We start from the raw sequence: 26615 nt of genomic DNA, 5'->3' as shown, positions 1-26615 counted from the left end.
TGATTTGTTTCTTAAGTGGGGGGAAAAAAAACAACAACAAAAAACCAAGCATTCTTTCATCTCTTTTCTTCAAAGAAAAGCGATAAGCTGGAACAATGTTCTCTCCAGACCTCCTCCTCTCCAGATTTTTTCCACTCATTTCTAGAACATAATGAGTCACCGTATTTCCCCCCCCGCCCCCCGAGGTGTACAAGCCTGTGCTAACAGGAATCAGATATGAAAAAGAGAAAAACCTAAATATTTCTAGAAACTTGCAGAACAAAGAACCCTCCCTCCCCCAGAAAGATCTCAAGTTGTTGTTCAAGGTCAAAGACCGCCCTCTTGCTTTGTCAGTGCCAAGACTGGATTGTAGCAGACAGATGTTTCAGGATGAACCATATCCTCCCAGCTGGGGATGGGAGGTGAGCTTACGTTTGTGAAACCACTGCCAGGATCACCGTGTGTTCCGAAGGATTTGTGGCCCGGATTGACCTGCAAGGAGACACAGCACCATGTCACACCAGGTGATTGGGTCTTGTTCCTTTAAGTGGACTCAGAACTTCAAGGTAAAAATGGCACACGTTCAAATGTCCCTCTCAAGAAAAAGTCTGAAAACACATGGAAGACAACAAAGAAAGATGCCCTTGTGGATTAGGACAATCTCTTCGTTTTACTGAAAAAAAAAAAAAAAAAAGAAAAAAAATTTTTTTTTTTAAACTCCCAGGCAATTCTCCAGTAGGTCAAACCTGCCAATTTTCCACTTCAAAAACTGGCAAATTGCACTGAAATCCCATGTTTTCTGATTGAAATTCCACTCTGCAAGAAAATTGGCAGTCCTACAATTCTCTACTTATCAGTTTGTACTTGGGGAGCTAATTGGAGTGGATCTTTTTTTTCTTTTAAAAGAGTGGATAGTTCAGAAAGTTGACCTTCTAGTAAAGACCACTGGCAGCTGGATATAGTCTTTCAAAAATTGTACAAAGGGCCATCCAAATTCTTTAGTTGTACAGTTATGTATGCTTAAATACTTAACAAGTGAGTCACCAACTCGGGCTGAGAAATGTTCAATATAGAAACTGTCACTATGATGATATTTGTTGTACTACGACCACCTGTATAGAATTGCTTTATTCCCTGGGAATTTAACAGGATTAAAATACATGAAGATAGAGAATTTTGAGGTCCATAAATCTTCTCAAAAAGTGTCCTCTGCTGCAACTCAGTTTCTAGCTAACTCTAGCCAGGGGTCATGCATTGCATGAATTCTTAATAAAGGGCCACAGACTTGAGTCTTAACAAATCAGCAAGCTTGTTTCCATCCATTTCCTGGGCCTGGCCTCTCCTCATTTCCAGGTCCTGCAAAAAAGAACGATCATCTCCAAGCACAGAAGGCTCAGGGTTGCTCCTGAGTCATTTGTAAAACAACCTGTGTTTGTTTTTCTTCCCAGCTACTGGCATTCGTGCTCCTTTCCATGGTAATGTGTCTGCACTACTGCTTGCCCAGGACAGGCGGCTCATATTGCTACGTCCTCTTTGATTCCTAAATTTCCTCACCTTTCTCCAAAAAAGGTAACTTTCCCATGTCCCGTCCCTTGAGACCTTACTCTATGTGAGTAGAAGGCTCTTGAAAATAACCAGGATGTGACGGTTCCCCTTGAGGGTAAGTGGTATTGGAATGAGATCCTTGGGAAAGAAGGCCTGAATTCTCTAGGGGGTGGTAGGGCCAGCAGAGACTACATCCTGCAGTCGCCCCACCCCATACCATGTCCTGGCAATGTGAAGCTCCACTTATTTCCTACTTAGGAGCCTGCTGAATTCTCAGCAAAGATACCAGAGACACCTAATGAAAAAAAAAAAAGTACAGTGTTACAGAGATGTGCTGCTCATTGCTAGGGAAACACTAAGCCCTTCCCACCTTCCTCTGGCCTCTTCTGCCCCAAGGCAGCATCCTGGGTACACTGCTGGGCTGGATTCTAAGGATGGGGCTCAAGCAAGAGGAACTCACTGGCCTGCAGCTCAGCTCAGCTTAGCTTGCTCAGTTTCTTTTGCATCCCTTTCTGCTGCTGATCTCTTCTCTCCCATTCCTCCAGAGCAACTGGTGTGGCCAGAGGAACTAGGACTGCTCCTGGTTGAGGGGACTAAGGGGGACCTGGGAACAGGTAGAGCACAGGTCCAAGGAAGCATGCTAGCTAAGGTCCAGTCTAGCTCAAAAGCCAGGGATCCCAGGCCGTAGATGACAACGAAGAACGTACATCAGCTGAGAACGTGGCCCCACGCATCTAAGGGAACGTGTGCTGGCGACCCAGCAGTCTAGAATCTCACCATCCTCAGCGTGACTGGTGACAGTCACTAAATGCACCAGTAGATACGTAACTGGCTTTGGAACTGGACTGATGCCTCATTTTTCTGTGCAGCTAAGATGAAAGTTCACCCATCAGGAAGCAAAACTACATTTCTTTAGCAGATAAGCTTTATAATCTTCCTTGAATATAAACTGGGTCTTTGTCTGAATTAAAAGAATTCTTGCGATTAATTTTTTCTTTTACACCTGAAGCCGGTCTTAAATCATTCTATATATGCACAAAGGAGTGTGGTTTTTCTACCACAAAATCACGTAAGAAGAATAAGTGGAGGCCAAGAAAAAGTTGACATACTTAGTCATAAGAGACCCAATTCTAGTCACACACACACACACATACACACACGATAAGATCTAGGATAGGATTATTTGAGACCACTAAGACATCTTAAAATAGATTCCTGGAGTTCCCGTCGTGGCGCAGTGGTTAACAAATCCGACTAGGAACCATGAGGTTGCGGGTTCGGTCCCTGCCCTTGCTCCGTGGGTTAACGATCCGGCGTTGCCGTGAGCTGTGGTGTAGGGCACAGACTCGGCTCGGATCCCGCCTTGCTGTGGCTCTGGTGTAGGCCGGAGACTACAGCTCCGATTAGACCCCTAGCCTGGGAACCTCCATATGCCGCGGGAGTGGCCCAAAGCAATAGCAAAAAGACAAAAAAAAAAAAAAATAGATTCCTTAAGAAAATTTCTGCTTTGGGAAGCTGAAAATGGTCCAAGGATAGCAAGGTGACGCCTGTAGTGAAAAACCTCTCTTAATGTGCTAATTTCTTGTCAGGGTACCAAAGGTTTTAAGAAGCTATTTCCCTACCCTTCATTTCACTTCCTAATATTCAAGGCAATTCCAGCTCCATATGTAAGTGGAGTCTGTCCTGATCCAGCATTTAATTAGTGACCTCTTCCCATCTAGCTTCAAAGCATTCCACTTGTGCTAAATGGATCAGTTCACCCAGAGCTAACTCTGATGACTGCATTTATTTATGAACAAGCAAGCATTTCCTCCCCAGAGCACGAGCATTTCTGTAAACAAGCAGGGGGTTTGGATCCCTTGAAGATTTTCTGCTGCTGCTGCGAAGTGGCTGCCTTCCCCCCCAACGACTGCTGTAGAATCCACCCATCTGTGTCAGGCAGGGAAAAAATGGTCTATTTCACACATTTCTGCTGTTCATTTTGGGAGAGAATAATTAAGATTAAAATATCTGGTTTAAATCCAAACCATATCTGCATAGTAAGAGCTGTGCGAATTAAATTTTTTTTTTTTTTGGAAACATGAACAATACTCAAGGGGAAAAAAACAGCTTTAAATTTTCAGTGGAGCCCAGCTCACACCTCTAAGTTCACTGGAACCCAAATGTAGCAAAACAGAAAAGGCCAGAGGAGGAGTTAGAGCTCCCATCACAGAAATCTGTATGCTCTGCTTAGAATCAACAACACACACTTTAGAAACACTTGGGATGGAACTAAAGACAATTCTAAGTGAATTTCATTTTAAACTCTTAGATGGACATGAACTAATATGTTAACATAACTAAGGTACCTGCACACCGCCTCTGCATCAAAGTTTCGAGTTTGTCTGTGATCGATGACAATGATTTCATGATGCTTATCGAGGAAGCATTCCAGGGCTGACTCTGGAGTCCGAGCAATGTTGCATCTATACCCGGCTCTGTCGCAGGCCCACCAGAAGCCATCACTCTGACGATCTTCCTTGGCAAAGATAAGTAAAACCTGGAACACAGAGAAAAGAGGATCCTGAGAGCAATCATCCTTAGAGACTATTCAAAACAACCCTACAACATACTGGTTTAGAAGGCAGCCTCCTGAGAGAAGCTCCCTAGGTTCAAATCCCAACTGGTCCACTGATTCTGAGGTGTCTTGAACAAGGGAGTCCCTCCCTTTGGCCTACAGTCCATCCACCATCAGATGTGATGGGAACAACACCACGTAAGCTAGCTGTGAGGCTTGAGTAACCACAGAATGGGTGCTCCATCACTCTGCTGGTGGTTCTGATCCATTTGTAACTTCCTATTGGCTTTGTTTTTAAATAGACTGAACGAGACTCCAAAAGGCTAATCAACACAGGTGAGACTACAGTTCACATACACAGGGGTTTGGTTCCACTGCTGCTGGCATTGCACATCAAGGTGCCTGGATGCTACCTCTCTGAGCTTATACCTTAAATCCCTACCCAGACACAGAAAGATCGGGAACTCAGAAGGATCTCAAAGAAAAAGTCTAGCACCTGACATTTACCAGATCCAAAAAGAACAATCGTGACATGTGATGCTCCTAGAGCTAAAGTGAGGAAATAAATGTGCCTCTTTCTGCTTCCCTGAAAAGGAAGAAGGTAGCTGTCCTGCACACCCCGTAGCCCTCACCATTCCCTGGGCTGTGGCGCCCAGAGGGCTGGGGGCCAGAGAGCCAGAGATGGACATGCAGCTGCCTGAAATTGTTCATGTATTTGTTTATCGTCTACCTTCCCCACTGGAATTGAGCTCCAGAGAGAGAGGACCTGCCTCTCTCATTCCTGCTGTGACTCTGTGCCTAGCACCGGGTAGCACTTACTCCCTGCTCAGTGAGCATTCGATGAGCGAAAGGATAACGCCGTAGAAGATTTCTACAAGATGCAAGACGGTTTTACTGTCAATCTGAACAAGGCAACCTCAGGCAATAGGTCCAATAAGAAATACATATAGGGAGTTCCCATCATGGCGCAGTGGTTAACGAATCCGACTAGGAACCATGAGGTTGCGGGTTCGGTCCCTGCCCTTGCTCAGTGGGTTAACGATCCGGCGTTGCCGTGAGCTGTGGTGTAGGTCGCAGACGAGGCTCGGATCCCGCGTTGCTGTGGCTCTGGCGTAGGCCAGTGGCTACAGCTCCGATTAGACCCCTAGCCTGGGAACCTCCATATGCCGCGGGAGCGGCCCAAGAAATAGCAAAAAGACAAAAAAAAAAAAAAAAAACAACCAAAGAAATACATATAATAATCTCAAGATATTGATAAGACCTTTATTATTCTTCAGCAGCCACTTCTGGTTTAAACAATTAGGAACAGAAGGGAAGTTTCTGGTCCTTTAAGCTCATAGCCAATACCATTCTTCATGATCACATTCCAAAGGTGTTTCATTTAAAATCAGAAACAAGACCAACGGTCCAATCATTACCACTGTGTGTGTGTGTGTGTGTCTGTGTGTGTGTATATACACATATATACACTTTTATATATTGCTTTTTAGGGCTGCACCCATGGCATATGGAGGTTCCCAGGCTAGGGGTCCAATCGAAGCTACAGCTGCTGGCCTACACTACAGCCACAGCAACATCAACATCAGATCTGAGCCACGTCTTCGACCTACACCATAGCTCACGGCAACGCCAGATCCTTGACCCACTGAGTGAGGCCAGGGATCAAACCCGCAACCTTGTGGTTCCTAGTCAGATTTGATTCTGATGCGCCACAACAGGAACTCCTACCACTGTATTTTAATGCTTCATTAAAAGTGACAATAGACAGAAAAACAGAAACAATACTATCATGAATCTCATGTGCCTGTCACCCAGCTTCAGCAATAACCAACTCCTGGCCAACCTGGTTTTAACTCTATCGTCCCACTTTCCAACCCTTCTATTAGCTAGTGGCAAATGCCATACACGTTGTCTATACACATCTGTTCAAGGTAAAGACTCTTTCCTTAAAAAAGAGAAAACCACACCATTTCATACCTATGCCTTTCTAATAATTCCTTATCATTCAACAGCTGAATGTATCATAAATATCATTTGCTCTACACTATTTGAATCCTTTCCCGTTTTCTCAAGTGCCATGTTTCCAGAAGAGAAGTAATATGTTTTGGCATCATTTGAACATTTTCTTCTTAGCACGTGGCTTGAAACTATATGCCAATAACACACGAGGCAGCCACATTTACTAATGGCTCACTCTGGGCAAGGCTGTGTCACTCCTCAGACCAGCTCACCTCCAAAACCTTGGCTACAGAGCTACTTCCAGCAAGAAACAGGAAGTGTTTCTTGTAAGCCAACTGAGGGGCTTAGCTTTGTGGATTTTGATGGTGATATAAAACCTTCAAATGGAACTATTAACAATGGAACTATTGTCAGCCATACAATGAGACATCAACATCAAATGCTTTCACTGACATGTGGAATCTGAAAAAAGGACAGCATGAACTTCTTTGCAGAACAGATACTGACTCACAGACTTTGAAAAACTGATGGTTTCCAAAGGAGACAGTTCGGGGGGTGGGGGGATGCGCTGGGGTTGTGGAATGGAAATCCTATAAATTTGGATTGTGATGATCATTGTACAACTTCAAATGTAATAAATTCATTAAGAAAAAAAAAACAATGGAGCTATTATGAAAAAAATCAGGTAGAATAAACTGGGTTTGTACAAAGAGTCATTAGCCCTTTATGTGAGGTAGCTGTGAAACAAGAAACTTAATAGGGCAAGAAACTTAATAGGCAGAGCCTCAAAGTCAGAAAAGGTGACATAGCTTCTTGCCTCATCTGGATCAATTATGGATTGCTAAGCAGGAATCTTAACATTTTATATTTCCTTTATACCCATTCCCCCTCAATATTTGACTAATGCAATAAGAGCCTAACTGTATTCCCATACTGAATAAGGATATTAATTTCATATGTTTTACATGTCCTTAATAGACTAGAGAGTTCCAGTTTGGGATACATGATGTCATTATTCAGATATTTCCTGAGCACCTATTATGTGCCAGACACCTTTTTTAATTGCTTAGAGTACACTGAGAAACAAGCAATGGGCATAATAAATAATCAAATGATAAGGACTGTTATAAGTGTTAAGTGCTAAGTAAAAACAGTAGGTCAGGGTAAGGGGGATCCAGAGGGGGCGTGGGATCAGTGTTAAGTAGGGTGGTTAGGGTGAGCCTCACCGGGAAAATGACATAGAAGCAAGTAACATATATGCCTGAAGGAAATGGTTAACTGAAGAAAACGCATCCCACTAGGAGGGAAGAGCTCCACCAGCCCCTACAGTGGGATGCCTGCCTGAGGTGTTCAGGGACTGCAACAAAGCCAGTGTGACAAAGGGGAGGGCAAGCAGGTGGGAGAGGCAGTGGAGGCCACAGCAGAGGTCTCCATCGTGGTAAGCCTTGGAGCCACTTTGGCATCTTACACTGGATTTCGCATGGAAACTTATAAACCGATTCAAAGGGAGTTTTATTAATCATGCCTTGTTCATTTCTGTATTTTTGATGCTTTGAGGTCTGAAGCCTTGCTGATCTTGGAGGGACTGCCCCCTGAGGGCCAGCCACTATGGAAAACAGTATGGAGGTACCTCAGAAAAGTAAATATAGAACCACCCTATGACCCAGCAATCCTACTCTTGGGCGTATATCTGGACAAAACTTCCCTTGAAAAAGATACCATGCACCCCTATGTTCACTGCAGCACTAATCACAATAGCCAAGACATGGAAACAACCTCAATGTCCATTGACAAATGAATGGATTAAAAAGATGTGGTATATATACACAATGGAATACTACTCAGCCATAAAAAAGAACAAAATAATGCCATTTGCAGCAACATGGATGGAACTAGAGACTCTCAAATTAAGTGAAGTAAGTCAGAAAGACAAATGAGATGTCACTTATATCTGGAAGCTTAATATGGCAGAAATGAATGTTTCCACAGAAAAGAAAACCATGGGCTTGGAGAACAGACTTGTGTTTGCCAAGGAGGAGGGGGAAGGAGTGGGATGGACTGGGAGTCTGGGGTTAATAGATGCAAACTATTTCATTTGGAGTGAATAACAAATGAGATCCTGCTGTGTAGCATAGGGAATTATATCTAGTCACTTATGATAGAACATGGTGGAAGACAATGTTAGAAAAAGAATATATATACATATATTCATGTGGGACTGGGTCACCTTGCTGTGTAGTGGAAAATTGACAGAACACTGGAAACCAACTATAATGGAAAAAATAAAAATCATTTAAAAACTAACAACAAAGAGGTAGCAAATGATATTCAATTGCCTATGAATGCACTTTTCATGTGCCAACCAATCAAGAGCCTCTTCCCGTACCACCTCTATCACTCACTACCCCTCTGGGCCTCTATCCACTTACCCAAATCACTCCAGAGGCAGGTACCACCTAACTAAGGGCAATCCTTCTGCCCAACACTCCTCTGCAATGACTCCAACTGGCCAAACCTGTCTACCCTGCCTCAGCCCTTCCCACAGAAACCACAGACAAGGGTGCTGCTTACATGGTCCCCATCCTGCTCCCTACCTCCGACCAACCTTAATGCCTCCCTCTGTGTCCCTCATGGCCTGCCCTCTCCTCTCAGGAACTGTGAGTAACAAACTGTCTTTCAGTGACAGCCTCTCCTAATCTATCAGCCTCACTCTACCTCCATAATAATCAAAACCTGTATTTTAAAACAAGAGCATTTCTAAGAGTACTCCCTAGACAATGTCTCTGGGTGGTGTTTACAATTCTTTGCATTCCTAAAAAAAACTAATTCCGAAAGACTGCTTTTCAATAATTCACTCCTAAGCAAAGTGAAAATCTATGGGAATAAGAAAATACATACATACACGCACACATACATATATGTCTATACATACAAATACATATATTTTAGAATAAAGTACTGTAATATTCACAGGTCTATGCATTTATTTATCCCTCTATCCATCTAGTAATACATCTTTTTTTTTTTTTTTTTTTTTTTTTGCTTTTTAGGGCCGCACCCTCAGCATGTGGAGGTTCCCAGACTAGGGATTCAATCGGAGCTACAGATGCCAGCCTTTGCCACAGCAATAGCAATGCCCGATCTGAGCCTCATCTGCTACCTACACCACAGCTCATGGCAAAGCTGGATCTTTAACCCACTGAGCAAGGCCAGGGATCGAATCCGCAACCTCATGGTTCCTAGTTCGATTCGTCTCCACTGTGCCACGATAGGAACTCCATATTCATTTTTTTGATGTCTGCCTATCTCTGAAAAATTCTAATCTTCTCTAGGAAAGCATCACACCCAAGGAACCAAAGTTGTACTCTCTCTGTCCCTACCTCCTAGCCACTGCTGGGTTAATAATGTTGTTTCCAGGAATCTGAAATTTGAACTAGAGACACCAAAGCTGGGAACTAGGACCCACGGTTCATTAACAGCAGAGATATTGAAGGAAGAACCTGAAATTCCTTCTGTCAAAATGCTCAGAGATGGCTCATTGCCATTCTTTTTAAGCCATGAATTTTTCAACTCAACCTCGGATTCTGGGGGGAAAAAAAATTGCAGTAATATATTTATTACAGACACGATTTTGTGTAAGGCAGCTGTTACTTGAAACCAAAGAATACAAGCCCTCCTCAAACCTTATGTGAAATAGCTTCTCTCCAGATTTAATATTCTACATATTAATGTTTAATTTCTTTGTTAAACATGGCAATTTGTAAATATGTATTGACCATTCACTGAAGCAAATGCCATAGAGTGACTGTGAAAAATACTTTTAAAAAAAATCAGTAATAGAAACACATCTCATCTGGCTCAGTGGGTTAAGGATCTGGGCATTGGCCCTGAAGTGGCTCGGGTCCCTGGTTTGGCTCAAGTTCGATCCCTGGCCCAGGAACTTCCACATGCCATGGGCGCAGGACAAAGAAAAAAAGGCATGTCACTGAGCCTAAGAGTAAAAGTCAACTGACTGGTACTTGTTCTCATATCATGAGGAACACTCTCTCAAAGAGCACTTTTGAAAATCTATCAAGCAAGATGTTAAGAACTGGGAGCAAAAAGCTGATAGAGTCAACTACAGACCAGGTTCTACACCGAGGACTCAAAGCAGGGGAGAGATTCAGGTAGGCAGCTAAGTACAAGAGATGCACTAACGAGTGGTGACCAAAGACCGAGCATGGACATGGCATCCAGGGAAGGAATCCAGACACAGAAGAACAGGCAAAAGGAAGTAGTTTTGTTACATCAACCTCACTGTCCTCTTATAAATACATCAAAAGAGAAGAAGATTAAGAGCAGATCTGGGGTGGAGTTGCCCCAGCTCAGCGCTAACAAATCGGACTAGCATCCATAAGGATGCAGGTTCGATCCCTGGCCTTGCTCAGTGGTTAAGGATCCAGCGTTGCCGTGAGCTGTGGTGTAGGTTGCAGATGTGGCTCGGATCCTGCCTTGCTGTGGCTGTGGCGTAGGCCGGTGGCTACAGCTCCGATTTGACCCCTAGCTTGGGAACCTTCACATACTACAAAAAAAAAAAAGGCAAAAAAAAAAGCAGATCTGGGGTGAAGCCTAGGACAATGAGGAAACATCTTCTGAAGCAGCTTTTGGCCAACTTGGGTTTTGTCCAGGATCAGAACACAAAAATAGACAGTTTTCACTTAGCATGGCAGTGCCAGACCACGTAAATAACCATACAAAGCCATCTTAATAAACCCTGGTAAAAATGATCACTCTGGACCCTTTAGAGATTTCTGTCAAAATATAAATAACTTCCTTATGGTTGGTTATAAATGTATATAGAGATGGAAAAAATGTAAAACATTTCATCAGTACACTGTAGCGTAAAACATTAAAAATGAAGAATTTAAAAAATTTTAGGCTTAGGAGTATTTTAAACAGGGCTTGTCTTCTAGTTGTATAAATTATGATACAGAATGCGCCTCACTTCTATGCCTTGGTGAATTATAAGCTCCTAAAGTCTGGATCAGCTTCCAACATTTTATCCTCTGTATTTCAAGGTCATGAAATAGCCCCAGAGTTCCTTTAATTGGTGTGCAATTGTTTTGCTGGCATCCCTTCTTCTGTGACACTTCATCCTTCTTGTCAAAACCGCTTTCTTCATTTATGTCAAAAAACTTGCTTGGCTGACTTTCCCTGGCTATCTACCTAGACTCTCTCGCAGGCAGTAGTGTCAATATTCTTACAGTCAGCTCTCTCCTCCAACTCCACTGACTTCCAGCATTATCTCTTTCCCTTTCTTTGCTATGCTTTCATCTTTGTTGGCTAATGCCCTCTTTCAGTAACTGACCCTGTAGAATGCTGTGGGTGTTATCATAGAGAGTTAAGGCGGCAACACAAACTGCATAGGTTCCTGTCTGTGCTTGAACAGGCAGAGAGTTTGAAAAAAAAAAAAAAAATCGACATGATTGGTCACTGATTGTGCTGTGTATTTGTTACTTATGTAAGGACTTGCGGACTGCAGAAATAGAAGCAAGGTTGGTACTTTATGTAATTATTCAGTTAAAACACCAACGCAACTGCAATCTTTGGGTCCGGTGTTAACTCAAAAATGTGTATCCATTGATACTGTGCAAAGGGAGGGCTACCTGCACAGCTTTTCGAATATAGCTATGAAGGCTTCTGACTGTCCTGAGGACCCGCCCCACCAACCTGTGCCTTCTTAGAACTACAAAGTGTAATTCCTCTTTCAACCCAAGTCAGAAAGCTACGTTGAGAGCGGACCCAAGGCAGGGCCCAGAGATTAAAGTACAAGGGACCAGTGTGAGAGGCTACATGAGGGTAGTATCCAGACTGCAGGTTACTAGGGGCAGAGGGGTGAGGGGGGCAGTTCCAGGGACAATGGCAGGAACAGGGATCATGACTCTCAGGAGTTCTCAGAGCAGGAAGGGGCTCTGGCAGTGATCCATTAATCCCCAGGCAATAGAGGAGGCCGGAGTCTTCACTGAGCAAAGCAGCAGCAGCTGAACCCACAATTCCCACCTCGTCCATAGTGACCTTCCCTGATGTCCTCTTGCTTTGCTAGAAATACTGTAACCATTCCTTTGACAAGTTTTAACAAGAAAGTACTAAAAAACCATCTTTCTGAGGAGAGCAATAAACTGTCTTTGATATTTAAGTAAGACTGAAACTCTATGCTCTGGTGAAGGCAAATTATGCAAAGAAGAAATCTGCCTTATCCTTAAGTTGAAGAACACAATACAGATGTTCATTATTAGTAGTATTCTTTCTAGAAAGGCTGTCTACATGTCTCCAAATGGATTATCAGTATTTCCCATTAAACATCTAACTTTCAGAATACTTGTTTTGGTTTTAAGACAAAGCCAGGTCACAAGGAGCTTTGAGAGTAGACCACTTATTTAAGTGTATCCACATAATACCTAAGTAATTGGCCAATCTGATCATAGGTGGGGTAGACTCGGCTGGGGAAAAATAATGGTTTGGGAGCTTTCCTTCAGCGTCCCTAGGAAAGTGATGCTAAGCCATCTGGTTGGGGTTCTGATGTTAACTCGACTTGAGCTTTGTGCAAACTGGAACTATGCAAAATGAGGCCTTTGTCAGGCAACTTCTGTTAAATGAGAATTTAAGAGCCAACCATGAGACTGAAAGGACTTGAAGTACACTAGCACATGTCACAAACTTTCCAAACTTTTTGGAGGTGGACATCATCCCCAGTTACAGACATGAAGACCGAGGCAGGGAAGAGTTAAGAGACACCCACAGTCACACAACTAACAAGATTTGAACCAAGGTTGGCCTAAAATTCTGGACCCAAATTCCTAATAATTCTGTGGTTCTGTGTAAGTTTTAAAGCAAAGTCTTGCTAGGAGAAAAGTTAGGCCATAGCTATGAGCATCTGTTTCTAAGTCCTGTTGGAAAGCTCTGTGCGAGGGGCGGGCCAACAACACTCCAGGCAGAAACATGCCAGTTCTACACATGAGGAAGTAAACGTGCTTCAGGCCTTGACGAAGAAAAGGCTGCTTGATTTTCAGATGGTATCATGTTGATAAAAATCTACTGCTTCATACTATTTTCCCTACCCTTTTTTTTTTCTTTCTTCCAAGGCTGGAAAATTCAACTGGCTGTGAGTTGCAGGCTGTCCTGGGAGCACTGTCCTCTATTATAGCACAAGGCACTGCTGCCCACCTGCTCCTAAGCATGCTCCTGCCAGCCCATGCCAGCATCACGCAGGCTGGTCCCCACGCAGGAGCATGCTTCTCCCGTGACCTCAGACACGCATGCCCCAAAATGACCACATCCTGCAATACTCTTATCAAGCAAGTTCCTCCCAAGTCCTCAGGGCTCTGGCTGATGTAGCTCACATTCTTGGCACAGCTGTTCAAGAATAGGCACTTTTCTCCAAGAAAAAAAAAAAAAATTAAAAACTAAGGTTCTAAGCCATGGTTTGATTTTTCTAAGAGAGCGGCAATGATAGTATCAGAAGCACAAGAACGTGTGACTAGGTATCACTGCCTTTCAAGTCAGAAGGTAACAGACAAGAAAACCAACCAGCCCGACTCCCTGGCTGGTCAGAGGTCATGGGCAGCCCCGCACCCCTGCAACGCCTGCTGTGGGGCCTCAAGCACACGGGTCGCCCCCAGACTCCTCCTGCCTGGATCAGTGCATCCAACTACACTTAAATGAGACTCAGGGGTAAAGGCATCCTCAATTCTAAGTCGAGCTTCTTATCTTAAAAAAGAGAGTCACTTAATTATTCTCTCACTCCAAGAGGGACTTTATTTATTTGGTCTTTTTAGAGCTGTACCTGCAGCATATGGAGGTTCCAAGGCTAGGGGTTCAGTCAGAACTACAGCTGCCAGCCTACACCACAGCCACAGCAATATGGGATCCAAGCTGCATCTGCCACCTACATCACAGCTTATGGCAAAGCCGGATCCTTAACCCACTGATCGAGGCCAGGGATCGGACCTGTGTCCTTATGGATGCTAGCCAGATTCATTTCTGCTGAGCCATGATGGGAACTCCCAGAGACGACCCTTGACGGACCCTCCCAGACTTGTATCTGCTGTCATGGGGGCCAAACTCATGTGACAGGAACCAGGCAGGGTCCACGATAACAATGGAAACACTCCATCTCTTGTGCTGGTTCATGGCATTAGTTTTACTATTAAGTTTCATAGCTTAGGAGCACAAATTTAAAATATGTGGTTACGATTTAATATAGTAAATACAGTAAGTCCAAAATTACAGGCAACTGTTTCTGTGATGAGGGAGTGAGGGCAATATGGGATATTTAAATACTACAAAGGATGATAGTGTATTTGGGAGGACAGAAATACACTATACTTGAGGTTGTTAAAAATTTGACTGCTATGCAAACATATTAAAAACAATTTAAGTGTAACTTTAAAATAGAAGCATAACCTATAGCTTCTAAACCAGACTGGTTCCTGTCGCGGCTCAGCGGTAATGAACCTGACTAGTATCCGGGAGGACATGGGTTCAATCCCTGGCTTCACTCAGTGGGTTAAGGATCCGGCATTGCTGTGAGCTGCGGTGTACATCACTGATGCAGCTTGGATCTGGGGTTGCTGTGGCTGTGGTGTAGGCTGGCACCTGCAGCTATGACTTGACCCCTAGCCTGGGACTTTCATATGCCATGGGTGCAGCCCTAAAAGGACAAATAAAAAAATAAATAAAGCAGAGAAAATAAAAGGTAATTATGAAAACTATGTCAGTTTGACAAAAAGTAGAAATAAGAAAAAAATAAAAAGGACAATGGACAATAGAAAATAAGACTAATTGTATCAGTAATCATATTTAATGTAACCAGACTCAAGTCAAAATATCAGAATAGGTTTTAGAAAAATAAAACGATGTGCTGCTTGGGGGGGATCTTTAGCATAAAGTTATAAATAAAACTGAAAATGCAAACACAGAAAAAGATATATCAAGAAAATATTAACTGAAGAAAGCTAGTCCAGCCATATTACTAACAAATAAAATAGAAATTAAGGCAGAAGTTTAAAGAAGGACACTACACAGTAATAAAAGGAACAGTTAAAAAGAACAGTTACCAAGAATGCACAACAATCCAGAACTTGGATATACATAAAACGACAGACTCAAAATCTCAGAAAATACTAAGAAATATTGAGGATACTGACATATCCACTATAATAGAAACTGATAGAACAGAGTCAAAAAATTAAGATAGAGATAGTAGAACTAATCATTAAGAAAGGAAACTGAAGATGATTCAAAGATGGAAAGACATCCCATGCTCTTGGACTGCACGAATTAATAACCATACCAGCCAAAGGAATCTACAGATTGAATGAGATCTCTATCAAATTACCTATGACATTTTTCACAAAACTTCAACATACAATCCAAAAATTTACATGGAACCATAAAAAAAAAAAAATCCAGAATTGCCAAAGCAATCCTGAGGACAAAGAATAAAGCAGGAGGCATAACCCTGTCAGGCTTCAGGCAATACTACAAAGCTACAGTAATCAAAACACTATAGCAATGGCACAAAAACAGACATATGGATCAATGGAACAGAATAGAGGGCCCAGAAATAAACCCACACACCTACAGCCAATTAATTTCAGACAAAGCAGAAAAAAATTTGTAATGGGAAAAGGACAGTCTCTTAGGTAAGCAGTGCTGGGCAAGTTGGACGGCTGCATCTATCAAGAAAGTTAGAATGTGCCTTCACACCATACATACAAATAAACTCAAAATGGCTTAATGGCTTAAATATAAAACATGACATCATAAAACTCCTAGAAGGGAACATGGGCAAAACATCCTCCAACATAAACTATGCCAATGTTTTCTTAGGTCAGTCTCCCAAGGCAATAGAAATAAAAGCAAAAATAAACACGTGGAATTTAATCAAACTTATAAGCCTTCATACAGCAAAGGAAACAAAATGAAAAGAAGACCTACAGACTGGGAGAAAATATTTGCAAACCATACAACTGACAAAGGCTTAATTATCAAATTACACAAAAAGCTCACACAACTTAGTAACAAAAACAAGCCAATAACCCAACTGAAAAATGGGCAGAAGACCTAAATAGGTATTTCTCCAAAGACGAAACATGAAAAGATGCTGGACAGTGCCAGTTATGAGAGAAATGCAAATCAAAACTACAATAGCCAGAATGGCCATCATTAAACGTCTACAGATAACAAATGCTGGAGAAGGTGTGGAGAAAAGGGAACCTTCCTACACTGTTGGTGGGATGCAAACTGGTGCAGCCACTATGGAGGATAGTGTGGAAGTTCTTTAAAAAACTGAAAATTGGAGTTCCCGTCGTGGCGCAGTGGTTAACGAATCCGACTAGGAACCATGAGGTTGCGGGTTCGGTCCCTGCCCTTGCTCAGTGGGTTAACGATCCGGCGTTGCCGTGAGCTGTGGTGTAGGTTGCAGACGCGGCTCGGATCCCGCGTTGCTGTGGCTCTGGCGGAGGCCAGTGGCTACAGCTCCGATTCAACTCCTAGCCTGGGAACCTCCATATGCCGCGGGAGCGGCCCAAGAAATAGCAGCAACAACAACAACAACAACAAAAAGACAAAAAAAAAAAAAAACAACTGAAGATTGAGTTGCCATATGATCCAGTCATCCTACTCCTGGGCATACATCTGGACAAAACTCTAATTCCAAAAGATACATGCACCCCTGTGTTCACAGCAGCAGTATTCACAATAGCCAAGACATGGAAACAACTACATGTCCACCAACAGATGAAGGGATGAAGAAGATTTGGTACAAATTTACAATGGAAAATATTACTCAGCCATAAAAAAGGATGAAATCATGCCACTGGCAGCAACATGGATGGACCCTAGTGAGTATCCTACTATGTGCAGTCAGTCAGAAAGAGAAAGACAAATACCATGTGATATCACTTATGTGTAGAATCCAAAATATGAGATAAATGAATTTAAGTATGACATGGAGTCAGACTCACAGATGTAGAGAATAGACTTGTAGTTGCTGAGGGGGAGAGGGAGGTGGGGAAAGGGATGGATTGGCAGTTTGGGATTAACAGATGAAAACTACTATATACAGAATGGATCAACAAGAAGGTCATATTGTACAGCCCAGAGAACTATATTCAATATCCTGTGATAAACCCTAATGGAGAAGAATATGAAAATGCATGTATAAATATGTGCCTAGGTCATTTTCCTATACAGCAGAAATTAACCCAGCACTGTAAATCAACTATACTTCAATAAAATAATTTTTAAAAGAGAGGTGGTTCGAATAGCATTGCTAATCAATTTCCATTAATTCATGGATACAGAACACTGTATTCAACAAACAGAGACGCATCTTTCAGAACGTTTTTTGTGGAAAATTTCAAAACTTACTACATTACTGGCTACCCAACAAGTTGCAACAAGTATCAAAGAATCCCTAACAAAGCATCAAAGTCATTCAATGGGGGAAGGAAAACTTTAGTCATTTCAACAAGTGGACCTGGAACACCTTGTCATCAGTATGGAGAGGAGGAGAGCCTTGGTCTCTTTACTGTACCATATGTAAAAATGAACTTGAAATAGATTATAGATCTACAATTAAAATTTAACAAAGTTTCCAGAAGAAATTAAAAAATTATCTTCAACGTTGGATTAGGTAAAGATTCTTAGAACACAGAAAGCAATAATCATAAAAAGTGGTAAATGAGACTACATTAAAACTAAAATTTTTGCTCAAATATCAAAGTTATGAAAATGAAGAGAAAAGCCACAGATTGGAAGCAAGTATTCTGGAAATCTGACAAAGGACTTGTAACAAGAATACATCAAGAATTCCTACAACTCAATAACTTCTTAAAAGCCAACTCAATTAAAAATGGGCAGAAGACGTAACATTCACAAAATATTTTATTTTACTAGCTGTACCCACAGCATATGGAAGTTCCTGGCCAGAGATCACATGAGAGCTACAGATGGGACCTATACCACAGCTGCAGCAATACCAGATCCTCAACCCACTGTGCCAGGCCAGGGATTGAACCTATGCCTCTGCAGCAACCTGAGCTGCCACAGAGATAACATTAGATCCTTAACCCTCTGCACCATAGCAGGAACTCCCACAAAAGATATTTTTAAATGGCCTATCAGCAAATTTAAAAATTTCTCAACATTATTAGTCAAAGAGAAATGCAAATTTAAGTTACCATAAGATAGTAATACCCACCCACTAAATGAATTAAAACTAAAAGTCTCTCTGACATCAACCTTACAAATGTTTTCTCAGGTCAGTCTCCCAAAGCAACAGAAATATAAGCAAAAATAAACCAATGGGACCTAATCAAACTAACAAGTTTTGCACAGCAAAGGAAATCAAAAAGAAAACAAAAAAACAACACACAGAATGGGAGAAAATAGTTTCAAATGATGCAACTGACAAGGGCTTAATCTCTAAAATATACAAGCAACTTATACAACAACAACCAAAAAGCCAACAACCCAATGGAAAAGTGGGCAAAAGACCTGAATAAACATTTCTCCAAGGAAGATCTACAGATGGCCAAGAAGCACATGAAAAAATGCTCAACATCACTGATTATTAGAGAAATGCAAATCTAAACTACCACGAGATACCACCTCACACCAGTCAGAATGGCCATCATTAAGAAGTCCACAAATAACAAATGCTGGAGGGGGTGTGGAGAAAAGGGAACCCTCTTGCACTGTTGGTGGGAATGTAAGCTGGTACCGCTATGGAGAACAGTATGGAGGTACCTCAGACATCTATACATAGAACCACAGTATGACACAGCAATCCCACTTTTGGGCATATATCCAGACAAAAGTTTCCTTAAAAAAGACACATGCACCCGCATGTTCATTGCAGCTCTATTCACAACAGCCAAGACATGGAAACAACCCAAATGTCCATCGGCAGATGATTGGATTTGGAAGATGTGGTATATATACACAATGGAATACTACTCAGACATAAACAAGAACAAAATAATGCCATTTGCAGTAACATGGATGGAACTAGAGACTCTCAAGTAAGTCAGAAAGAGAAAGACAAATACCATATATCACTTATATCTGGAATCTAATACGTAGGACACAAATGAACCTTTCCACAGAAAAGAAAATCATGGACTTGGAGAATAGACTTGTGGTTGCCAAGGGGGAGGGAGTGGTACGGATTGGGAGCTTGCAGTTAATATATGCAGACGATTGCCTTTGGAATGGATTAGCAATGAGATTCTGCTGTGTAGCACTGGGAACTATGTCTAGTCACTTATGATGGAGCATGATGATGAGAGAAAATAGAATGTGTACGTGTTTGTGCGACTGGGTCACCATGCTGTACAGTAGAAAAAAAAATTTATTGGGGAAATAATTTTAAAAAAATAAAGGGATTAAAAGTGGGAAAAAAACCAAATCAAAACAAAACAAAATGGACTACAAATTCCATGCTCCCAGAACAAATAATGGAATTTTCCACTTGTTTGTATTCTATATAAATAGTTGTGGCTTATGTTTGTTTTAATAAATTCTCTCTTCCTATCTCCCTCTGCTCCTAAATTTGTTTTCATCCCATTTTCCCAAGCTTAAATCTCTTGTTTTTTTCCTTTTCCTCAATTTGCATTTCCTTTTCCAAGCAATGGTAATTTATTTTTTTTTCCATTTGTTCATAAATCAAACAGTACATTTCTTTGGTTGGTTTTTCACTTTCATCTATCTGTTCATTGGTTTGTTTACATCTTTCCTGCATCTTCACTTGTCCCAAGTACAGGCCGAGCTTCCAGGTGCTGACAAGCCACCGTTTTCCAAGGAGGAAGGTTGATGAGGATTTACCAATCACCTCTCACACCTATTTCCTCAAAGGGGATAGAAAGGGAAGCTGGAGAGGCTGCAGCCAAGACATGGTTGCTGTCATTGTGAGAGGGAGGTCAGTGCTGTAGGGGCTGGCCCTGCTCTCCCTGGAGCCTGTTCCCCTGGTGCTTCAGAGTCACCAAGGGACAACAGTTATCATCACTGAGCACCTTCCGGTGCCAGGCAGTGTCCAAAGCACCTGATGCTATTTCACTGAACTTATAACTCGCTATGAGAAAACCACCATCTCCACATTGTAGACAGTACCCTGCAGGGAGAAATGAAGCAGTGTATCTAAGGTCACTGCCCTTTACCACACATGGCTTCTTCCCTTTCTGGCTGCAGAAGCAGCATGTGCAACCAACCAGTTTTTTGGTGCAAAGATGTTCTCCCTCACAACCCACCATGCAACCTACCTATTTATACTATTTTTACCCATGATGGAGCAATGTTTGTCTTCAAGAAAATAAGCTGATGGCTCAGTGGTTAATGAACTTGATGAGCATCCATAAGGACACAGGTTTGATCCCTGGCCTTGCTCAGTGGGTTAAGGATCCAGTGTTGCCATGAGCTATGTGTAGGTCACAGATGTGGCCCGAATCTGATGTGGCTGTGGCAAAGACCAGTGGCTACAGCTCCGATTCAACCCCTAGCCTAGGAACCTCCATATGCCATGGGTGCAGTCCTAAAAAAAGGACTAAAGACCAAAAAAAAAAAAAAAGAAAAGAAAAGAAAAGAAGCTGATTCTTCAAGTATGACATAAATAAAAACAGGCCTTTGCACACAGACATATACACACATACTACATATGGATGTGCAGGCGTGCGTGTCGGGACAAAGACGGCCACCCGCTACAGTACAAGAGCCCCTCAGCTGGTGCTCCTGCAACCACACACTCTGGAAACCAAGGCCCTCCAGAGGAACAGAAGCCTACCTGGATAGGATCCTGGGTCAGTCTCATGGGCCCGATGCGTACCTCTGCTGAAGAGACCTGCTAGATAAAGGAAAGAGTGTGAGATGTGTCAAGGCATCAACAACAGGAATTCACAGTCTTCCTTAGACCGGATGTGACGTCATGCCACTTTGCAGCCGCTACATGAAAGGATGCAACTCACTGGCACAGAAACAGTTTATAAAACAGCACATACAGTACAATCCCGGTTTCATAAAAGAATATATACGCTTTTGCGCATTGAAATATCGGGGAGGAAACAGCCCCCAAGGTTAAGTGGTAGATTTCAGGTTATTTGTACCTGAAGTGCATGGATTTTTACAATAAGCATGTCCTCTTCATGGTGGAGAAAACCACTCAAAATTATTTACTGAGCACCTACTATGCTGCGCACTGTGCCAGGCTGTTACTATTCTGAAATTTCCAAAGAGTAAAATTTCTCTCATAGGTGGACGCTAAAGCATATCTAAAGGTTTAAGAGCTGAACTTATACTTAGATCTTATTTTTTATCTTCATTTTTTTTAATCTTCATGAGGAATAAACAGCTTACTCTTACTCATGTTTACCATGACTAAATAACTCCTTTCAGTTTTATCTCCTCAAATAAAATGAGTAACCACACCATGATCATAAGAAGCTCAACTCGGAGTTCCCGTTGTGGCTCAGGGGTTAACGAATACGACTCGGAACCATGAGGTTGCAGTTTCGATCCCTGGCCTCGCTCAGTGGGTTAAGGATCCGGTGTTGCTGTGAGCTGTGGTGTAGGTCACAGATGTGGCTCCGATCTCACGTTGCTGTGGCTGTGGCGTAGGCTGGTGGATACAGCTCTAATTTGACCCCTAGCCTGGGAACCTCCATATGCCAAGGGCGCGGCCCTAGAAAAGGCAAAAAGACAGGGAAAAAAAAAAAAAAAAAAAAAAAAAAGCTGAACTCTGCCCCAGACTTCAAGAACAGGCTAGGTGTTCACTGGCCAATACTATCCGACTGCCCTTGGCTGCAAGCACAGAGCAAATATTTGTCTTGCTTTTTAATTACATTACTTGGATTTCTAAAAATGAATTTTTTCTCGACAACTGGATTGAAGGTCATGGCCTCACCTCCATGGGTCCAGGATTTGCTTTTCTCTACGAGGCTGTAGTCATTTGGCCTCTATTTAGAAGCTTATCCTGCACTCAACACACTGGGTTGGCCCCTGTGAGTCAGATGGGGCACCTTCAGCCAGCATCAGAGTTCATAGGACCAGATGCTGCCACCACCCAAGGGTCAGAGGAGGCTTTATCAGTTTGACAAGAAAAACAGAGTGTTCTTTACATCAGACGTTGTAGACTCAACATTTCCCTTTCTCCTTTCTTGCCCTTTAACTCCCAGGGGGCCTGGTATGAAACTTCTCCAAAACGTGACCACAAATTGCCAACAGTCTTTTCCTCTGGAAAGCGGATCCCTCCACCCACTTTCTGTGGTGGGTTCTCCTGTTCTGCCAGGGGCACAACCTCCTGAGCATGAGTCCTGCCAGCAGGCCTGGCACAGCCCCTTGGGTCCCTGAGCCCATGGACCTGCGGCAAGCGCCTGCAGTGTTTCGCTGCTGTCTTCAGGCCAAAGCCACACACTCAAGATGCTTTTCTTAAAGCAAAACAAGCCAAGGAAAACCTGCAAGGTGTTCCGCCCAATACCAGCGCCTGACATCCACGCACAGCCCCAAGAATGCCATTGGAAGAGGAGTGTCACCAGGTCTCCTGCATTACTGGGACTCTAACTCCCCCCATGCAGCTTAACCCTAAAGGCGGTTTTTATTATCCGAAACCCTCTCCTTCAAAAGCAGTACAATTGCCAGAATTCTGCTAAAAAAGTTAATGATTAAGAAGTGAAAGCAATCTGGGACAGAAAGATAAATGGGACTGATCATCTGAGCTATCTTTGCACCTCCTGCGACAGCCCATGGGTAAACTGCCTCTACCAAAGAGAAACCCCCGTGCAACAAGGCTTCCTGCAGTTTCTCCAGCAGAACCGGCCCTAGACAGGGCCAGCAAATCAATGAAGTAAGAAATCGGAGTTCCTGTCGTGGTTCAGTGGTTAACGAATCTGACTAGTATCCATGAGGACGCAGGTCCAATCCCTGACCTCGCTTAGTGGGTTAAGGATCCGGCATTGCCCTGAGCTGTGGTGTAGACTGTAGATGCGGCTCCGATGCCGCATTGCTGTGGCTGTGGTGTAGGCCGGCAGGTACAGCTTCAATTGGACCCCTAGCCTGGGAACCTCCATATGCCACAGATGTGGCCCTAAAAAGACAAAAAAAAAAAAAAAAAAAGAAAGAAAAGCCATCAATCGAAGTTTAAAAGCAATAAAAGAAAACATGACTCACTTTGGAAGTGGGCAAAGACTGCTGAAAATCAGGATCATTTCCTCCCAACCGACACATCCTATATAATTGCAAGGAACCCGTACGTTTGAGGTTGTTAAAGGGGCCATCATTTTCTTCTTTCCTTTTTTTTTTTTTTTGGTCTTTTAGGGCCACACTCACAGCATAAGGAGGTTCCCGGGCTAAGGGTCAAATCAGAGCTGTAGCCGCTGGCCCACACCACAGCCACAGCAACGCTGGATCCTTAATCCAGCAGAAGCCAGGGATCAAACCTGTGTCCTCCTGGATCTTCGTCAGATTCCTTTCTGCTGAGCCATGATGGAAACGGGCCTAAATGGGCCATTTTCAACTCTGCCAGGACAGCACGTGAGCCCTTCTGTCCCCAGCCCTGTGCTAGGCATTTGCACATGAGTAACCTTGGCAGGAGACAGGCAATGGCCACTGAGTGATGGCAAGGAGTTTCAGAAGCAACCATCCATCTGTCATTCAGCTGAAAGATAGGAAAGACCCTCTAACTTTCTCCCACTGCCCCAAGAGCTCCCAGCTTGCAACCCAGCATTTTAACCATGGTCTGGCCCTGGTCAGCAGGAAGCTGCACCTGAGGCAGAGCCCAAAGAGGAACTGCAAGGTTGGTGAGCCCTCTCCCAGACGCCTGCCCCTCCCATCTCCACCCAGCCCCTCGTCCCCACCTCCCTTCCAGGGAGAAGAGGCCACATCCACCACCAGCTCGGGGGCCTCGGCTTCCCAGCTCCTATAGTCCTGACCCACATTTGGCTTCTTGCCTCTTGGCTTGCCTGGTCCTTCTTGGTCTGTGCTCCCTGCCATCAGATCTTGGCTTCTGTGTCCAAGAGAGGTCAATTCTCGCAACAGAACCAGACCCTCTCCTTGCAGGCTCTAAGGGGTGGCCGGAGGCATGGCCAGAAGCAGGTATGGTCCCAGATGGCAGATGTGGGCTGCAGAGCTCTCCTTCTGACAGGGGAGGCTCACTGCCTATGTTTCACCTCCATCCCCCCTTCTGGGGGGCTGCAGCCACAGCATAGATCAAATCCCAGGCCAGGGAGTTCCTGTCATGGTGCAGTGGTTAACGAATCCGACTAGGAACCATGAGGTTGCGGGTTTGATCCCTGCCCTTGCTCAGTGGGTTAACAATCCGGCGTTGCCGTGAGCTGTGATGTAGGATGCCGATGCATCTCGGATCCCGCGTTGCTGTGGCCCTGGCGTAGGTCAGTGGCTACAGCTCCGATTCGACCCCTAGCCTGGGAACCTCCATATGCCACAGGAGCGGCCCAAGAAATAGCAAAAAGACAAAAAAAAAAAAAAAAAAAAAAAATCCCAGGCCAGGAATTGCAGCCACAGCTGCGACCTATGCCGCAGCTGTGGCAACACTGGATCCATAACCCACTGCACCAGCCTGGGAATTGACCCACGCCACCACAGAGAAATCGCCAGATCCTTAACCTGCTGCACCACAACAGAAACTCCTGTTCTATCCAGGACAAATCACAAACAGAAACACAAGGCTATTTAGTGACATCTGTATAGCCAAGCCAAGATTCTTTACTTCAAAGAGCAAACTCTGAGCAACTGCAGATACACAGATCCTCAATTAGTGTATTCGCTCGGATTCCAGGAAGGGACCATGTTTGCCAAAGACACAGAAGCAAGGAGGAGGTGGGGCTCATAGGTATGACAATCCTAGCTTTGGAGAGGAGAGGAGGATGAGACAAGAAGGTGAAGAGAGACATGCCTCCCAGCCACTCTGACCACAGGGCTCTCCCCAACTGCTGAATGAGGAGGCACTGCTGGCCGATAGTGCAGTTCTACTGTCTGACAGGTATAGTGTGTCAAATATTCATGTGTACACATGTGTGTGGCATGATCACCTACACTCTCACACACATATGCAGGTAACAGGGGTACCAGTTCACCTCCAGATGAGCTGGCTCTTCACGGGGGAAAAAAAAATCCTATTTTGTAGCATTTGTTGAGCCTATGATATAAACACTTTCACCTTAGCTGATTTCAAGCTAGCAACCTATGCCCCTGAGTGTGCAACTGGGAATACATCTTTTCCTTTCTACAGGGTCTCTGAGTGGCCAATTAGTTCATACTTTGTTGATCTGCAAATTTCTACTGCTGGCTTTTGTTTAAAAGTTGAGCAAGAGGTAGAATTCTGATTGATAAATACTTCCCCTCAGACTGTGAGGTGGAGAGAAGGGAGATCACCATTCTGGTTTTGAAAGTGGAGAAATCAAGGAAGACTTCAGGCAGATGAGTGGGTCATGAAGAACAGGAAGAGGAGACCAGGCTGGGAAAGGAAATTCCAGGCATAGGGAACAGCATAAGCCAAGGCACGGAAGCAAGAATGCAAAGACGCCCATGGGAGAAGGGGCCAGTATCCAGAGAAGCTAGATTACAAAATATGAAAGGGAAGACAACAGGTCAGTTCCTTAGAGGATTCTGGGAAGAAAATATCCCTTTTGATCCGTAGGCACTTAACCACACTGCAGGTTTTTGAGCAGAGGATTAACAGGATCAGATTTATACTTGAGGGGAAAAAAACCATTCCACTTGCCTGCCTTCTGGATAGCTAAAAACCAAGATTTAGCAAAACAAAAACACTGCTAGGAGTAGGAACTAAAGCAGTGAAAGCGGGCAGGGAAAATACACCACAGGGGTCAAGAAAAAAGTTTCCTCCAACCCCCAGACAGCTTGGGCCTCATTTCAAAGGAGAGAGAACTGCAAGGTAAAAAGCAGCAGGTGCAGGGTAAACGGATGAAAGACTAGGTCTTGAGAGCAATGGAGGCCATTGAGGTGGCTGGTTACCTGTCCCTGCAGCACATCCTCTGGTTGCCACAGCTCTCAGGGGCTGCAGGAATTGTGTAAAAAAAGCCTGGACTCCAGGTATAGAGCTTCCTTTAAACAAGAAGGAAGTAAAACTTCAGGCAGCAAAGCTTGTGGTGGGGGATAGGGGGGGTGAGGGCGGGGATTCGAGTGCCCCACTCTCTACACCCAGGCTGGACTCATAATTCCCCCTGCTCAGGTCTCCCACTGTGCTCCATAGCATCTACTTAATCATCCATTTAAGTATCTTTCTCCTGGGCAAGTTTTGAGTGTCTCGAGGACACAGATGTTGTCTTTTTCACAATTTTATCCCCAGTGAAAAGATATTTGCAAATCATCCAACCAATAAAGGCTTAAATTCCAAAAGACACAAACAGCTCATACAACTCAGTGACAACCACAAAAAAAAAAACAAAAAACAAAAAACAAAAAACAAAAAACAAAAAAACCCCACAACCTAATTGAAAAATGGGGAAAAGGCCTGATTAGGTATTTCTCCAAAGACATACCCAGGGCCAACAGGCATATGAAAAGA

At 43.5% G+C, this 26615-nt stretch overlaps 1 protein-coding gene across 24 annotated transcripts in view; it reads right to left on the bottom strand.

Annotated features, from left to right (window-relative positions):
* Window positions 1-26615, bottom strand: part of PDE8B (phosphodiesterase 8B) — a 329914-nt gene that overhangs the window by 126814 nt on the left and 176485 nt on the right. For 14 of the 24 annotated variants that reach the window (XR_014838091.1, XR_014838092.1, XM_021084468.2 and 11 more), the window contains 3 exons: window positions 20862-20921; window positions 3873-4063; window positions 412-471 (listed from right to left, as the gene is read on the bottom strand). Coding sequence is in view for 19 of the 24 variants with exons in the window: in XM_021084468.2 (XP_020940127.1) it covers window positions 412-471; window positions 3873-4063; window positions 20862-20921 (311 nt within the window). In the remaining 5 variants the exon portion in view is untranslated. The remainder of the gene's footprint in view (window positions 1-411; window positions 472-3872; window positions 4064-20861; window positions 20922-26615) is intronic. The other 10 variants (XR_014838094.1, XR_014838093.1, XR_014838095.1 and 7 more) reach the window with 1 other exon arrangement.

This window comes from Sus scrofa, chromosome 2 (genome assembly GCF_054392235.1).
Source record: "Sus scrofa isolate SSC_HxYL_T2T_F1_AM1 chromosome 2, Sscrofa_HxYL_maternal_Yorkshire_Landrace_v2.0, whole genome shotgun sequence".
NCBI lineage: Eukaryota > Metazoa > Chordata > Mammalia > Artiodactyla > Suidae > Sus > Sus scrofa.
This window is presented reverse-complemented; position numbering and strand designations above follow the sequence as displayed.